The 18,704-nt window shown below is 42.6% G+C and overlaps 1 protein-coding gene across 1 annotated transcript in view; it reads left to right on the top strand.

Moving 5' to 3' along the window:
- Window positions 1-18,704, top strand: part of LOC124613314 (odorant receptor 43a-like) — a 75,772-nt gene that overhangs the window by 36,096 nt on the left and 20,972 nt on the right. Inside the window, exon 3 of the mRNA XM_047142010.1 lies at window positions 7,486-7,587. Within this exon, the coding sequence (XP_046997966.1) occupies window positions 7,486-7,587 (102 nt within the window). The remainder of the gene's footprint in view (window positions 1-7,485; window positions 7,588-18,704) is intronic.

Here is an 18,704-nt window from a genome sequence, read left to right as displayed (position 1 = left end):
CTCTACTTCGACCATCATCAGTTACTTTGCTCCCCAAATAGCAAAACTCCTTAACTACTTTAAGTGTCTCATTTCCTAATCTAATTCCCTCAGCAACACCAGACTTAATTCGACTAAACTCCATTATCCTCGTTTTGCTTTTGTTGATGTTCATCTTATACCCTCCTTTCAAGACACTGTCCATTCCGTTCAACTGCTCTTCCACGTCCTTTGCTGTCTCTGACAGAGTTACAGTGTCATCGGCGAATCTCAAAGTTTTTATTTCTTCTCCATCGACTTTAATACCTACTCCGAATTTTTCTTTTGTTTCCTTTTCTGCTTGCTCAATATACAGATTGAATAACATCGGGGACAGGCTACAACCCTGTCTCACTCCTTTCCCAACTGCTGCTTCCCTTTCATGCCCCTCGACTCTTATAACTGCCATCTGGTTTCTGTACAAATTGTAAATAGCCTTTCGCTCCCTGTATTTTACCCCTGCCACCTTTAGAATTTGAAAGAGAGTATTCCAGTCAACATTGTCAAAAGCTTGCTCTAAGTCTACAAATGCTAGAAATGTAGGTTTGCCTTTCCTTAATCTTTCTTCTAAGATAAGTCGTAGGGTCAGTATTGCCTCACGTGTTCAAACATTTCTGCGGAATCCAAACTGATCTTCGCCGAGGTCGGCTTCTACTAGTTTGTCCATTCGTCTGTAAAGAATTCGCGTTAGTATTTTGCAGCCATGACTTATTAAACTGATAGTTCGGTAATTTTCACATCTGTCAACATCTGCTTTCTTTGGGATTGGAATTATTATATTCTTCTTGAAGTCTGAGGGTATTTCGCCTGTCTCATACATCTTGCTCACCATATGGTAGAGTCTTGTCAGGACTGGCTCTCTCAAGGCCGTCAGTAGTTCTAATGGTATGTTGTCTACTCCCGGGGCCTCGTTTCGACTCAGGTCTTTCAGTGCTCTCTCAAACTCTTCACGCAGTATCGCATCTCCCATTTCATCTTCCTCTACATCCCCTTCCATTTCCATAATATTGTCCTCAAGTACATTGCCCTTATATAGACCCTCTATATACTCCTTCCACCTTTCTGCTTTCTCTTCTTTGCTTAGAACTGGGTTTCCATCTGAGCTCTTGATATTCATACAAGTGGCTCTCTTTTCTCCAAAGGTCTCTTTAATTTTCCTGTAGTCAGTATCTATCTTACCCCTAGTGAGATAAGCCTCTACATCCTTACATTTGTCCTCTAGCCATCCCTGCTTAGCCATTTTGCACTTCCTGTCGATCTCATTTTTGAGACGTTTATATTCCTTTTTGCCTGCTTCATTTATGCGTTTTTATACTTTCTCCTTTCATCAATTAAATTCAGTATTTCTTCTGTTACCCAAGGATTTCTATTAGCCCTCGTCTGTTTACCTACTTGATCCTCTGCTGCCTTCACTACTTCATCCCTCAGAGCTACCCATTTTTCTTCTACTGTATTTCTTTCCCCCATTCCTGTCAATTGTTCCCTTATGCTCTCCCTGAAACTCTGTACAACCTCTGGTTTAGTCAGTTTATCCAGGTACCATCTCCTTAAATTCCCACCTTTTTGCAGTTTCTTCAGTTGTAATCTACAGTTCATAACCAATAGGTTGTGGTCAGAGTCCACATTTGCCCCTGGAAATGCCTTACAATTTAAAACCTGGTTCCTAAATCTCTGTCTTACCATTATATAATCTATCTGATACCTTCTAGTATCTCCAGGATTCTCCCATGTGTACAACCTTCTTTTATGATTCTTGAACCAAGTGCTAGCTATGATTAAGTTATGCTCTGTGCAAAATTCTACCAGACGGCTTCCTCTTTCATTTCTCTGCCCCAATCCATATTCACCCACTATGTTTCCTTCTCTCCCTTTTCCTACTCTTGAATTCCAGTCACCCATGACTATTAAATTTTCGTCTCCCTTCACTACCTGAATAATTTCTTTTATCTCATCATACATTTCATCAATTTCTTCATCATCTGCGGAGCTAGTTGGCATATAAACTTTTACTACTGTAGTAGGCATGGGCTTCGTGTCTTTCTTGGCTACAATAATGCGTTCACTATGTTGTTGGTAATAGCTTACCCGCACTCCTATTTTTTTATTCATTATTAAACCTACTCCTGCATTACCCCTATTTGATTTTGTATTTATAACCCTGTATTCACCTGACCAAAAGTCTTGTTCGTCCTGCCACCGAACTGCACTAATTCCCACTATATCTAACTTTAACCTATCCATTTCCCTTTTTAAATTTTCTAACCTACCTGCCGGATTAAGGGATCTGACATTCCACGCTCCGATCCGTAGAACATTTCGCAAGTCTGTAATTATTTACTAATATTAATACGAAAAAGAATAGAAAAAATAAAGTAAGGAAATGAGATAAGCAATCACAGTCGACAAATTAGTGCGAATACCTTTGCAATTTTTTGTCACATGCAGGTCATTAGCGTGTTAATATCCACAAACACTATTCATAAATAGTTGAAACTTCCTGGCAGATTAAAACTGTGTGCCGGACCGAGACTCGCACTCGCGACATTTGCCTTTCGGGGCAAGTGCTCTACCAACTGAGCTCCCCAAGCACGACTCACGCCTCGCCCTCACAGCTTTAATTCCGCCAGTACCCCGTCTTCTACGGGGCGTGAGTCGTGCTTGGGAGTCTCAGTTGGTAGAGCACTGCCCGTGAAAGGCAAAGGTCCGAAGTTCGAGTCTCGTTCCGGCACACAGTTTTATTCTGCCAGGAAGTTTCATATCAGCGCACCCTCAGCTGTAGAGTGAAAATTTCATACTTAAATAGTTGTCCAGAAACGATTCTATTTTTAATACCAGACTTCTTACAAACAAACTTAGTACACACAGAAACACATTTATGAAAATAACAAACAACCACCACAGAGCTTTGTGCATGAACCGACGCCTAGAAACTACCCTGTTCGTCAAGTTATGATCCCTGCTGTCGTTGTTCGAAATGGCACATTTCGCAAGTCTGTAATTTTCGTTTTACCTGCGTTTGCGATCATTACGGAGCACATATGTAAGCAGTAAATAACGTGTTTATGTTGTCAGCACTGATTCAGAGGAGGAATACTTCTCCTACACCCCTTATAGGTAGTGAGTTGTTTCCCCAACTCTCCGTATTCATATGAACACTATGGACATAATTTCGCGCTCAGACTGAAAACGTGTTTCTCTTTCTTGTTCAAATCCTGCGGCGACAAAATGTCATTGCTCATGCGCTGTTTAAACAAACCAGTCACTGGTGTGCGTCACGAGCTGCAAATCGAGCCGAATGCTGCCAGAATTTATGATACAATAATTAGTATGCAGCATACGAAATCATTTCATTTTGGAAAGATTGATAATAGATCATGACTGCAAAAGCCATGGACTGTAAGAGGAACTGTAACGGCACTACTATCGATAGTTTTATGATGTAAACTATACTCCTAACGTATCGCTGGTTGTCTGGAACTTTCGGAGCTGAGCCCGGCTATTCCCAACAGAGGAGTTACCTTCCTATTCGTACAACAAGGGCCAAGCGCTGAAGGCCATGCGCCAGAATACGAGAGAGTCGTTCGAGTTTCGCGCGGAATGATCGCATGCAGTTGAGTCACTGTTGTTTGTTGCCAATTCCCCATTTTGAATCTGACACGTAAATAATTATGTTGTTTTACAGAGTTGAAGAGTGAATGTTAGTTAGAAATTTAAATTGTTTAATGAACATATGAGTGGCAATGGTTGTTAATCATTGAAATAGTGAATGGACTTAAAGGTAGGTTCGCCGCCGTTAAAGTGAAAGAGAGAGTTTTTGCGGCTTAATAAGAAATACAAATTTGTTAAGTATAAGTACGAATGAGAGCTATGTTTCAGAAAAAAATATAGTAACGTTTTTAAAAGGCGTGAGCGGAGCATACGAGCTGGTTTTCGCCTTTTTTTTCAATTTCTACAAACTGAAATAAACTCATCAGTATATATCAGCATTTGGTATGAGTGTGTATGATCGCCATATTTGAGTGAGTGAAGCGTGCACGAACTAAAATGTTAATTTGGCTAAGAACTACTTCCCATTTTTCCTGATCATCTTCTCTTGTTAAGTTTGGAGGCTTGTAATAAAAAAGTTCCTTGTTGTTGCTATACCATTCTATCTCAGTGCGACACCACCTGTGTAGTTTTTCGCCGATATTGGAAGTGATGAAATGCCTCATTTTTATTTCATTTCTTTCATTCAGCGTTCGCGTCTGAGACGTTCTTCTACCTATTAAATATATTAATAATTATTATTATGAGCAGTCTCGGTGATTGCAACAATTAAGTCACCATTTCTCACTTTAAAACTCTCTCCACACTAGGTAGCTACTTCATGCTGGATTGTTCTGTAGAAGCATTTCTCAGCCATGTAATGAGCCCAGGAAGTGGCAGGTGAATTTTGGCGACTCCATTGTAGTCCTCAAAGGGTCGTCCCTGTTTCTGAGAAAAGAGCCACCAATGGTCTGGGTGCTGCGTGCAGGGCAGACAGCCCACGGTCTGTTTTGTTTATGCCGGGTTGTTAGCCGTTACAAACTTTTCCTCCGATTATGGTGAACAGCACAGCATGAGAGCACGGAGGCTTTCAGACAGTCGTTCTTCCCGCGAACCATACGCGACTGGAACAGGAAAGGGAGGAAATGACAGTGGCACGTAAAGTGCCCTCCGCCACACACCGTTGGGTGGCTTGCGGAGTATCAATGTAGATGTAGATGTAGAGTGCGTCGGCACAATCTTTGAGTGCACGTTTATGAACCACGATGAAAACTTGCAAGCCACAGCTGTTCAGCTATACAGTTTTTGCTGTGGTCGGAAGTCTTTCTAGAGAACAGATAAAAAGCTCTATTTTTTCGTGGAAATGAATAGCTGACTTTGCTGTAGAATTTATTTTCTCCCCTTGTGTAGGCGATGTGCAGTCAGCCAGGCGCCTCCTTTACACTGGGAGAACGACCTCTCAGCTCGTGGAAAATACAGAAAAAGAGCTCCATTGGCTGCCCCTAAAAAACTACCATTTTCTAAGAATTACAGATGTGTGAGAATCGTGTATTGGCTAAAATAAAAATATTTAAGGGGGTGGAAATTTTGCACTTAATTTTTAGCAACTGTGCTTACGGAAACACAAGCCTTTCGCTGGTTGATAAAACATTTCTTAGGAGGGGAGTTAGGCAGTTTGTTATTTTCGTTGACCAGATATTAACAGAGCCTTGCGATTGGCGAAGGACAGTTTATTCGAACTGTGGCGAGTGGAGAGAGGTGACAGCTCGTTGAGGGCGTTCTGGTTTGGCACCTCTGGGGAAGCACTTGGGACAGCTCTACGAGAACACATGGGCTCTATACCTCCGCAAGAGCACTGTTCTCGACTCCTTTTATGATTCCGGTTGGAGACTGGGTTACTTCTTAGGGAGGAGACGGTATCCTGTGACCAATACGTCGGGAGTCGTTTATTTTCGTCAATGATTTGTACAATGACTATTCTGTTTGAAACATCCCCTTATGTATAACTGTGCTGATAAACCTCTGGAGTTAGTTGATTTTCAAATAGCTGAGTAGAACTGAACGTACTCAGACATTTCTTTCTTTACTTATTCTGATCGACACTGAACTGACAAACAATATTTTTAGCGCAACGCAATCTGACTTTCAATAATCCCTACAAAACAATGGCCCTGACTAACAATAACCTATACCTTCCATGAATCGCTTACCTCACAAAAATCTTCGTTACTCGCCACATAGCGCTCTAACTGAAAATCACTGACTGTGCTGTGTGAAGTCTGTGGCTGGTTTGCAATGTTGGAATATTTGCTATTGTAGAGTTGGACAGTTGGATGTGAACAGTGCGTAGCGTTGCGCAGTTGCAGGTGAGCCGCCAGCAGTGGTGGATGTGGGGAGAGAGATGGCAGAATTTTGAGAGCGGACGATCTGGACGTGTGTCCATCAGAATGAGTAAATTTGTAATACTGTATATCATGAACTGATATATATATATATATATATGTGTGTGTGTGTGTGTGATGACTTTTGAATATTATTAAGGTAAATACATTGTCTGTTCTCTATCAAAATCTTTCATTTGCTAACTACGCCTATCAGAAGTTAGTGCCTTCAGTATTTAGCATCTTTTATGTAGCTGGCAGTATTGGCGCTCGCTGTATTGCAGTAGTTCGAGTAACGAAGATTTTTATGAGCTACCTGAATCATGAAAGGTATAGGTTGTTGTTAGTGAGGGCCATTCTTTTGTAGGGATTATTGAAAGTCAGATTGCGTTGCGCTAAAAATGTTGTGTGTCAGTTTAGTGATGATCAGAACAAGTAAAGAGAGAAATGTCTGAGTACGTTCAGTTTTGCTCAGCTGTTTGAAAATCAAATAACGTAAGGGGTTTACCAGCACAGTAATTCATAAATTTTTCCAAGGGGAGGTTTCACGTTCTTTGTTAAGTGAATTAATCATTAGTTTACATTCCTCATTATCCCTAAAGGTTGTTTATTTTATTTGCTCTGTGTAATATCACTCTCGGTACAATTTTGTCTGAAAATTTATATCAAGTGTTTGGCACAAAGATTTTGTTATAAACTGACAGCATTTTACATCACGTCATCTGAGTCCAAGGGGAGCGACTTGCCTCTGGGATGGTCCAACCAGTGCAGAATATTGTGACTGTAGGCAGGGACGTCCAGTTCAATTGGCATCTTTCCTGAGGAAAGCGGACCTGCGGTTTAAAATGGAATCTGTGGCACGTATCGTTCCTGGTGACTAATCACATCGTTGTAAGATGAGGCTAAATTAAAGGCAGACTGAAAATTTCCGTGATCTGGCCGGGATTCCATTCCGCGAACCCTCAGTTTCCAAGCATGCGCCTTACCACTAGATCACTAGGCCCGACGTCCACTAGATCGTATGTTATATGCATTTTAAACAGTAACGGTCCTATCACACTTCCTTGGGGTACTCCTGAAATTACCTTTACAGACTGTGAAATCGTTCCGTTAAGAGCGACGTGTTGAGTTCTCTGAGCAAGGAAGTCTCTGATCCAGTCAAAAGTCAGGTCTGACTTTCGGTAAGCTCGTATTTTGTTCAGTAAACGGTAGTGTTTAACTGTATCAAACGCCTTGCTGAAATCAAGAACACGTCATCAACCTGGGCACCCATGTCTGAAAGGCTCTGGATCTCATGTGTGAACAGTTGAGTTGCACAATGTCTCTGTCTGCAGAATTCATAACGCCATATCACGGGATCATAAAACGCTTGAAAACGGGAATCACCTGCGCCTTTTCCCAGTCCCTAGGTACCCCTCACAGCTCCATCCAGTTTTAGAGCTTTTTACGCCCTTGGACTCAGTGAATACTGAAGGCTGTGCTTTAAATGAAGGACCTAGTTAATCCTTAATGATTTTCGCACAGAAATAGTGTGGCGAGTGTGTGTTTGGTGTTTCCGCAGAGCACGGACAACGCAGCCGCCATGAAGTGCTGGGCAGCTCTTCCAGTGTTGGGGATCCAGCTGTACCTCTACTGCTCGACAGCGCACCACCTCAAGGACCAGGTGAGTGGGGCTTTCTGCACAGTCTCCCAGGAGGGGACTGGCCACTCTGGCAAAAGCGTTGTAATCCAGTTGTCAACATCAACACCTCCTGCATACATTAGATCTCATCGTATGACTGTATAAGCTTAATGTGGATGAAATGATAATTAAATGGACACCCTAGCTGCAAACAGGCGTTGATACACTTCATTTGGGACATGTTGAAAACATGTGCCCCGACCGGGACTCGAACCCGGGATCTCCTGCTTACATGGCAGACGCTCTATCCATCTGAGCTACAGACGGCACAGAGGATCGAGCGCCTGCAGGGACTTATCCCTTGCACGCTCCCCGTGAGACCCACACTCCCAACATGTCCACACCACTATATTCGTAGTGCGCCTAATAGATGTTTGCCCATCATACTCATTAATCGTGGCAGATTAATCTACCAAGTTCGGTACGAGTTCGGGCATAGTGTGTGCGTTCGCACAAGAAGGTCAATGGCCGGGAAGCCGTATTTTAACTATATATGACGGTAGTATCTGTTCCGTAAATACAGTTACTGTTGATGACCACGCAGCCTTGCTAGAATGAAGTGATAATTAAATGGACACCCTAGCTGCAAACAGGCGTTGATATACTTCATTGGGGACATGTTGAAAATGTGTGCCCCGACTGGGACTCGAACCCGGGATCTCCCCATGTCCCCAATGAAGTTTATCAACGCCTGTTTGCAGCTTTTTTTCTTTTCTTTTAAGGAAGGGAAAATAAGCATTTGCTCCGATTTGTAATGAGAATAGAATGAACATAGTACACATCATTTCTAGGCTGCCGTTGCGCAATATAAGAAATGAAATGTCTTCTTGAGGTTTTTTTTTTTTTTTTTTTTTTTTTTTTTTTTTTTTTAAGGAAGTAGTAAACAGGAAATTTTATGGTGCTCAAAAGACTATCACTTAATTGTTGAAGGGAAGTTGCTCCGATGCTCTGCGAGAGAAGGAAAATGTTAAGACGAAAATGGGAAAGAATAAATGCCTTCTGCATTGGTGAGCATCTGAATAGTATCTTAAAAGTCTGACAAGAACTAAAGTCCCAGGAAGCAAATAGGATTCATACATACAGGTAACTGGCAACCTTTGCTATCCAAAATATTGTATTTGAAGCATTTAACCGTTAATTATGATTTTCAGCATATTTCCAAATATCCTCCTGTAGTCACAATGTTGGCTTATTTTAAAGTGTTCAATTTCTATGTAAGAATAATAGTCTAGGAAAATAGCATGCCTAATCTGCATAATAAACGATGCTGTGTGGCCCATGATCCACGTTGCAGCGTTGTTTTTTGCTCGTGGATATCTCAGTTTTTGTGGCTGAATGATCTCTTAAAGGTCTATACCACCGGGCGTCGTACGGTCTATCACTGACAATCGTTGACGAAGAAATGTTGTAATTTCTTCTGCATGTCCGCACGTGAACCTATGAATAAGCGTATCGACTCTTCCGCATGCGTCACAGTTGGGCGTTGGATGAAGGCCTATTTTATGTAGCTTTTCATTCGTTGCTACTTTATCGTTGACTGTGAGATACTAGTCGGCTGTGACGCGTGATGGTAACATGTCGCTGTGCACATTCTGCCATACTATACTTCAATGTGTATGTGGATGTTTTTCTTCGAGACGATTCCTGTGATTTGTTGTCATGAGAAGATCATAAAGCTTCCTGTTCGTCAGGCTTCCGTTATCGACGATGTTGTGTCGAATGTAGCTCATTTCCATGTAGTACAGTCGCACATGTCGGTAAGAAAGTGGAACGCCGGCGATATTAACGGGTGGGTCAAAGCTATGAGGCTTCCACCGCTGAACAAGGTTTCTGATGATACTGGTCCTCCTGGTACGAAACTCCTTCCTGATGCGATTTAAGGGCAGGGTGACACATTTTTTGTGTACTTTAATGAGGTTAAGGCCACCTTCGGACGAAGGTAAGGTTAAGGTATCGAATTGAACTTCAAAAATATGCCCCCTAAAAAGAAACCAACATAACGCTTGTTGTATACTCTTGGCTAGATGGTCGAAGATTGGAAGAATTTGCGCCAAATAATTCATCTTGCTCGTAATGGCGATCTCGATGGTCTTAACTTTCTGTAGTATGTTCAAGTCGCGGTCGGAGTGAAGTATCAAAGCAGCACGTAATTTATTAAGCGTGTGTGACCAGTTCTTCGTCAGCAATTTGTCTGGTTTGGCCCCAAAGGTAGCACCGAGGGTTGTGTGATAATCCTTTACCTTGCACCAGGTAACATGGGATATGTCTCCGATACCGCCACCGATCTGCAAAGCTGTGGTTTTAGTTCTATTGAGTAATGCTCCTGAAAGAAACGTGAATGTTTGTAGAAGAGTTTCTGCCGACAGAAGTTGTTGCGATGATGACACAGTTACGCATATATCGTCAGCATACGCAATGCATGGGATAGTGACAGATTCGACGCTAAGCCCGATCCCACTATGCACTAAGTTGTTCAGTAGCGGCTCTACTGCAATGGCGTACAAAATCATTGACAGAGGACATCTTTGGCGGATGAATTGCTCAATGGAAACTTCTTTTGTAAAATGGCCATTAATGAGAATCCGTGAAGAGGAGTTTGTAGTAAGTTTGCGAATTAATTCTATGAGATGAGGTCCAAATCCTAGTTTCTTCATGCTTTTAAGGAGGAAATCATGACGTACACGGTCATAAGCCTTCTCAAAATATAGAAAGATCAGAGCGCCCTGTCCATTGGTGTTAGCATATGAACAGATGATGTCCCTCAAATCGCAGGCAGCTGAGATTGCACTTCGGCCTGACACTGCACTGTACTGGTAACTGCCTAAAACCTTGTACATAACGGTTTGCATCCTTAGCTTAATCGATCTGGGGACGATTTTGAAATCGGCATTCAGGAGTGTGATGGGTCGCATGTATTCGACTTTCCTGCTGTTCCCTTTTTTCGGTAAGGGCAGGATGATACCTTCCGTAAATGCCTTGGGTATGACTTCCAGGTGCCAGAGTTCATTCGCTATCTCGAGGAGTGTCGGACCGAGGAGGTTCCAGTACCGCTGGTAAAACTCAGCGCTGAGACCATCGGGTCCTGGTGATTTCCCTTTCTTTGCACTGTGGACCGCCAGTCGGATTTCGTCCTCTGTGAAAACAGATTCCAGCTTTGCATTATCCTGTTGTGACAAGCGACAGCTCAAGGTCCTAAGAAAATCGTCGCACGAGTGTTCATCAACGGGTTGCTTCTTGTAAAGTTGACTATAATAGTCGTAGACGTGCGAGATGATGTCATGTTGCTTCGTGATGGTATTCTCAGCGTCATCAATGACGGCTTCAATCAACATGGCTTTACACCGTTACATCGTTCTCAGGATGTGGTACAGAGAGGCCCGTTCTTCGGTGGCAACGTCCTTGGGGTGGGCTCGCACGATGATGCCTTGCATTCGTTGACGTTGTATCGCCGTGATTTTCGCTTTATATCGTTTGATCTTTACGTCGATATCGCGAGAAGGATTGTTAGTGCGACTGTACAGTTCTCTCAAACAGCGATAATAAAATTCAATACTCTGTTTCTGCCAAAAGCTTTTTTGTCGGGCGTAGCTCATGAGGGTGAGGCGTAATTTAGGCTTAGCACACTGAATCCACCACTGTAGAACGCTAGAGTAACGACGTCGGTGCCGCTGGAGCTGTTGCCACGTTATGTTCACCTCCTCTTCAAGTTGGGCATCCTGCAGAAGGTTCAAATGGTTCAAATGGCTCTGAGCACTATGGGACTTAACAGCTGTGGTCATCAGTCCCCTAGAACTTAGAACTACTTAAACCTAACTAACCTAAGGACATCACACACACCCATGCCCGAGGCAGGATTCGAACCTGCGACCGTAGCAGTCGCGCGGTTCCGGACTGCGCGCCTAGAACCGCGAGACCATACCTGCAGAAGGCTGACATTCAATTTCCAGTAGCCCTTCCCGCGGTAAATTTGCTGACGTTGTAGGTTAAGGTAACACTGATATGCACAATGGTCGGAGATGTTGACAGGAGCTATGTCACAGTTCACAGTGTGTCGCTGGAGGGCATCGGACACACAGATCCTATCCAGCCGACTGGCAGAATGACTGGTTACGAAGGTGTACGCTACCCGTTCACCGTGCAGTTGTTCCCATGTAGCGTGAAGACGCATGCCATGAATTAAATGTTCAAGTTCGATACATCTGTCCGTGTTAGGAGTTTGGTCTCTGTCGTTAAGCACACAATTGAAGTCACCACCATGGATGAGATGTGCACGATAAGCGCTAAGAAGAATGGGAACCTCGTTTTTATAAAATTTTGAACGATCTCTCTTATGAGTGCTACCTGAGGGGGCGTACACGTTAACAATCTGCACACCATTCACTCGGAGAAATGCCACGACCACTGGGCAGCCGCTGCACATCCGTAAAGGGTATACCGTCGCGCAATGCCTACAGCATCCTGGAGATTGATGTCATCAATAAGAACGTAACCGGGCACTTCTAAGACTGTGACTATCTCCTGTATGAGGGCAATGTCAATGCTGGTACCATACAAGAAATCAGTTAGCGAACGGAGTTTCACCGCACTTTGAATTCTATTGACGTTTGACGTTAAGTGTGGTAATGTTGTAGGTTTGGCTGTCACACATGATGGTTCAGAGGACAATGAGCTCTGAGTTTTGGATCGTCCTTCTCGCCGGCTTTGAACCAAACTCGTTGGTAACGTTTGGAGTACGAAACGAAATGTCAAAACCAGTAACGGGTCACGGAGGGGAAGGTCGCAGCGAGATGGCCATGCGCGAGAGCAGCTACTGCTGCATCTCCTCGTTCTGCTGCCACCACGGCTCATTGCTGTCGGGGTGCTTCGCGGTGCGCGCGCCGCTCTGCCCGCCACCGCCAGCTGAGTCTGTCACCGTGGTCGCATCCGCCTGGCCACCACGCGGGGCTGCGACTGACGTCAGCGAGTTCCTGTGGGAGCTCTGCTGCAGCTGCTCGCTGCTCTGCTCGCTCTTCCTCTTAGCCGTTACGGTGCTCTGTTCCCTCTCAGCGCTCAGTAGTGCCTTCAGGTGTTTGGTTTGTTCACGAACGCGTTCTTGCCTCGCGGTGTCCTCGCAGCGCACGGAGCAAGAAGATTGAGGTTCAGTCTCGCTGCCACTTTCTGACATGAGTACGGGTCTCAAATCATCTGCTACTATTCCCTTTGCTTCTCCTTCGGCGGCCTTTCTTCGTGTCTGCAGCAGTCTCTACCGATAGGGGTGGTTCAGGCAAACTGATCTGCACCCGCTCCTGTACCTCACACGGCTTAGTTTCAGAGGTGGCTTGCGCATCGTTGGTATCCAGCGGTAACTGCCCCGGTGAGGATGACGGTGCCGAATCGACGTCCGTCCTACCGCGAATGTCTTTGGCACTGCATTCCACCTGAACTGGTATCTCCGCCTCGATATCATGTTCCCGCGACTACCTCACTCAATAGTGGAACAAGCTTTTCACTACCGTCTGCAGGACGTTCCCGTGGAAGTTGAAATGGACGTCGACGTGTACAGTTCATCCGCAGATCTTCTGTTGAATGGCAGATCGAACAGGTAGGGGGTTGTCCAATGTAAGTTACCTGTGCACGACAGCCGCCAATGGCAACATACGAAGGTATATGCTTTTTTAAGTCTACACGTACACTTCGCACCCCGCTGTTAACTTGGTAGCGATATGCACTCGACCATTTTTCGTTTGTAACTGACAAAACAGCGCCGTACAGTGACAGAGAACGTGCAATCAGTTCATTAGGGCACTCAGGTGGCACATTAAATACACTGACGGTTCTGACTCCGTATCCCGAAGGCACGATTTGGACATTACTTATACTGCCATCATTATGACGGCATGGTCTCACACCAACATGCTCCTCAACGAATTTCTCATAAGTGTCACTCGAAATAAATTTGATAAATAACGAGTACTGCACAAAGTCCAACTGGAACGTGTCGACTATATATTCAGGCAATTTCAAATCCTCAAAGATCCACTCATGAATTTCAAACGCCGTCGGTCGCAAGGCTGCGCGATCGAAAACACACTGAACGCTGTTCGCTCTATTAATTGTCGACATCTTACTTACAACAGTTATACAGAAACAAGCGTTAACAGCGCTCGCACACGCTGGTCAGTTCTCCACCTCAGCACTGCTCGCGACGTAAACACTGGCCCGCGCTACCGCCCGTCACCGCGCGATGTGCACTGGCCGAGTGCCGGAACACGACTGGCAGCTAGGGTGTCCATTTAATTATCATTTCATTCTAGCAAAGCTGCATGGTCATCAACGGTAACTGTTCTTTCGGAACAGATACTACCGTCATATACAGTTAAAATACGGCTTCCCGGCCATTGACAGATACTACTGTCATATATGGTTAATGTAGATGATTTTTGTTTGGGCTGAACAGTGTGGTGATGTCGCGAAATTTAGGATTCGTAGAGGTTTGAATCTGCCTAGAAAGTTCAAGAGTGGGATCAAAAGTTCAGAGTAACAGCATATAAATGGTAACATTAACGGACGACACAACTATTCTCAGAGAAAGTGAAGAATTACAAGTCCAATGAGTGCACAATACGGACTGAAAGTCAACCGGAGAAAAATGAAAGTAACGAGGAGTAGCGGAAATGAGATTAACGGTAAACTTAACGTCAAACATAGAGACTACGGAGTAGCTGAAGTTAAGTACTGTAAGTCTGCTGCCACGGAAGCAAAACAACACATGACGGAGTTAGAGGGATTCGAACCCACACAGAGACTTATTAGAAATCGTTTCTCCTGTGAAATAAGAACAGGAGAAGGGGGAAGTGACACCGGTACACAAAGTGCTGTCCGCCACACACCGTAAGGTGGCTTATGGAGTATATATATAAATGCAGAAGCAAAAATGGCATAAAGAACAGTCTAGCACAGGTATAAGGGCATTCCTGATCGAACTAAGTCTACTAGTATCAAACATAGGCCACAGTTTCAGGAGGAAATTTCTGAGAATGTACTCCTAGAGCACAGAATTATATGATAGTGAATAATGGACTCTGACAAAACCGGAAAAGAGAGAATCGAAGAATTTTGCATGTAAGCTGTGTTAGGCAACGGATTCCATTGCTCAAGTATATCACTAGTTATTCTTCAGTACTAAATTTCATTTATAGATCTCATGGTGAAAATCTATGTTACATTCGATTTCAATTCTCTGCCGGAGCACTTAAATTTCTTCATAATGACATTGCATTTCAAAATCAGGAAAGGGGGAGGGGGTGTACGTTGTAGATGACAATAATCTTAATAGAACATTAGTTAATGAGGGGATGCGATACCAGACAGCAGTTACCACCAAGAGATAGCCTAAAATACGCCCGTCCATCCCCCTTGATGGACGGCCGTATTTTAGACTATCTCTTGGTGGACAACTATGTTACACATACGAATGCTTGGCTCTGAGAGAGTAATGGTTATTGTCTGTATGCAAATTGCATTTCAGTATGGGGGGGGGGGGGGCAAGTCACAGAAGGTTGTAGTTTTTTAAGAGAATATTTGCTAATGGAGGGATGCTGTACCAAACAGCAATACTCCACTAAAAATAAGTGAGCAGACAGCTGTACATATCGCAACCTGTAGGATACTCCATTAAAAAAAGGGAACTTACAGGCCTAGCGTAGACGCCAGCATAGACGACATCGGTATTACACACACATTTAAGTGCTATATTAAAGCCGAGGAAACATATTATTCTCAATCTAGGACTTCGTCAAAGTTATATACCATGCGCCGAAATTCAGCATCGAGACGCAAAGCACCTAAATTGCATTTTAAGAGCAGCTGATGCAACAGGGGAAACACCATTGTCTTTGGAGGTCTGCACGTGTAAGATGTGATTCAGCAGCTTGCTGAATTGGATCTGACATTTATGGTTACGACGTCATCCCTATCAGCTTCTCCAACCACCCCGCCATAATCATTAAAGTCAAATGTATACCTGATCCTAAAATAACTGGTAGAGGATTCTGGACATAAACAGCAACATGCTCCAAATAGCGTAAGTGAAGTTAGAAACTGGCGCTTGTTACCAATCGTGACGTGGTTGTCTGACGGGAAAATCTAGTGAAACCTGGTAAATAGATAAAAAATGTAACTTTCAGGCTAAATCACGACAGGTGCAAGAACATCGAATATTACTACCTTCTCACTCACGAGCAGCAAACGTCATCCTCTCGAATGCAGGCACAATGTGCTAACCATTGCGTCACCTCGCTTGGTGAAATCAGAAATCACATGGAGTGCGAGTAAGAACATAGCCAAACGGGGGGTGTGGGGGTGTGTGTCCAGGAGGTCCAGACCCCCCCCCCCCCAAATTCCCTATTTCCTAAATGAAACTACACACGACCTAGTTGACGCGTAGTAAAATTTGAAGATTTTTTTATTTTCAATCACACAATTAAAAAGTGATATGCACTGTCCGTAGTCAATAAGGTCGTCAACAGATTTAAATTATCGATAGATCGACAGTACTATCAGCTATTGCCTAACCCTACTTCAGTCAAGACCAACTACTGCACACTGCTTGAATCCAGTTATTGTTTTCATAATCAGTTCTGTTCTTACTCGCATACGGCTAAGATTGTACTGCAAAATTCGTCTATACAATATTACACAAAAGTAGTAGTAAGCTGGGAAGTAGTACAATATATCATAGAGGAACATAAAAAAATTACAGACTATACAGTACATACATGTGAGATGCATATATGCACTAGAAAAAAGTCATGAAAGGCTTTTTGCTTTTAGAACTTGTGGTCAGTCGCACATAAATTAAATAAAAATATGGCATTTCAGTCTTTGATCGCTATTTTTTATTTTCAATGACCGGTTTCAGGCTAGCTGCCCATCTTCAGATCATACATTGCAGTTACAGAGTAACTTGTCAGTACAGACCTATCGGTTCGCTGTAATAACTAAAGTCATTTCAGTCTTTGATCGCTATTTTTTTTATTTTCAATGACCGGTTTCAGGCTAGCTGCCCATCTTCATATCATATAATGCAGTTACAGAGTAACTTGTCAGTACAGCACTATCGGTTCGCTGTCATAACTGAAGTCATTTCAGTTACAACTGTTGCTTACATTGCTGCTCAGGTGCACTCAGAATATGTTACGTTTCCATTGAAAGAATAATGCACAAGTTAAAGAAAATTTTCATTCCATTTGTGTGCATTAGTTATGAAGTCATCAACTGTGGGAAAAAATGACATTCATGGTGTTATTATTTCTGTAGTTATTCTGCACAAAAGTTCGCGAGATTGACTGTGATTGCACTGTCTTTTAGTTGTAGCAAAAATGTGTCAAAGCAATGTCTTTGCGTAGTTGTTCTACATGAAGCTGTTGACTTGAGTGTATATTATAGTTCACAATCTAGCACATGTTGAAGCGTCTTTTAGCGCTTGTAATGATGTAATAACTCATCAAGTGAAAGTGTTGTATCATGACTGTTTGCGGGGCGGCTAAGAACAAACTCCGTGGACGTAGCAAACGTCCATAATAAAGCCAGTGTCTACTCAGAGCCAGGCCACTCACAATAGGTACTGCCACGTCATTTTCACCAAAAGTCTGTGGAGTCATCTAAAATGATGATAATCGATGTGGCTTGCCTGGGTAAAGAAAACGTTCGAAATACGCCGAACTTTCCCACAGTGCAGAGAGTTGCTCTAAGTGAGTTCATGAATGTGCTGCTTTTACAAAGTACACATATTCTGTTACAATACAGTGAAAGAAAATAAAAATAAGGCGTTTATCAGACGTTTATCTAAAACTACATACAGCAAACTTTCAAATTACATGACAAAGAATAACAAACATTTCTTATGAACATCGAGATTACAGTTTGTACATATGTGTCGGTAGTGACATCTCAAAGAGAATAATCATAATCGAAATCTGTTACGTACCTTGAGAGGAAAGAAACATTAAAATATATTAATCATTACATGTACGATGCATTCTGAAAATAGCCACAGGCAAACAAACATTGTTATGTCTTCTTACTTTTTACATGGGTATAAATGAATTACTCGTGTTGCAATTTCTGCAGACTGTTTTTTTTTATGCTCGGGTAAACGTGTATAAGGATACAGCGGAAAGGGAAGGAAAAGAAACGAATGTGCATAATATTTTGCTGCTACCGAAAAAAAATTGTTACATTTGTCTGTCGTCTGTCAGTCACAAAATACAAAGCGAATGAAAAAGTTATAACGCAGCCTTAACCTACGCTCGTGCCAATTACTTATAATTACCCAAAATGCAAAATTCAAATGGTATCAAGAAGAGAACTTAATGTCTACGAACAGGCGTAATAAACATACAGAATGAATTAATAAAGAAATTATGTCTTTCCAATGAAATCGGTTAGCTATAGCTGAAAAAAGATGAAAAATTGTGTTAACCTGTGAAAGAGGAAAAATCCATTAGCGCAAGCAAAGTCACAAATTCATCCAAGCAAGTACATGGAAATAAGCGTCTTCAGTCCTTCACGTTGCTATAAACGGAGAAAAAAATGCATCTTGTTGAAACGAAGTATTTATCTTCCTGTAAATTCATAGACTTGCATTATCGTTTGATAACACCTTATCGCAAACCATCAGAAATACTTCTGATCAGAGAAACACACCAAAACACAATCAACAAAGCATACACCAAGGGTAAAATCATCACACAATCTCTAGCATCAATATTCCATATCTCATATCATGAATCATAAATGTCTGCATAATAATCATAAAAGGTTCACGATCATTACTTCTTATTGTGTCATCATATCCTCACTATAAAAAGCCATAAATCATCGCTTTAAATACTTCATCTATAACAAATCCTTGTAAGTCTTCCCTTCACATACGACACCAGTAGTAAAACTCTCACAGTCAATGAAGAAACCCTGGTTATGGCACAGTGTTAGTATATCTCAGTGTAAGGCGCTGAAATTAAATATCTCCTCCGATTTTTTTTTACAGTATATGTTATACTGTAGAAATAGATTTATATCTGGAATCCATTTTTGCGTACTTTTATGCGTCAGCCTGT

The sequence above is a fragment of the Schistocerca americana genome, chromosome 4 (genome assembly GCF_021461395.2).
Source record: "Schistocerca americana isolate TAMUIC-IGC-003095 chromosome 4, iqSchAmer2.1, whole genome shotgun sequence".
NCBI lineage: Eukaryota > Metazoa > Arthropoda > Insecta > Orthoptera > Acrididae > Schistocerca > Schistocerca americana.
The sequence above is the reverse complement of the archived record's forward strand: the minus strand, read 5'-3'. Positions and strand labels throughout refer to the sequence as shown.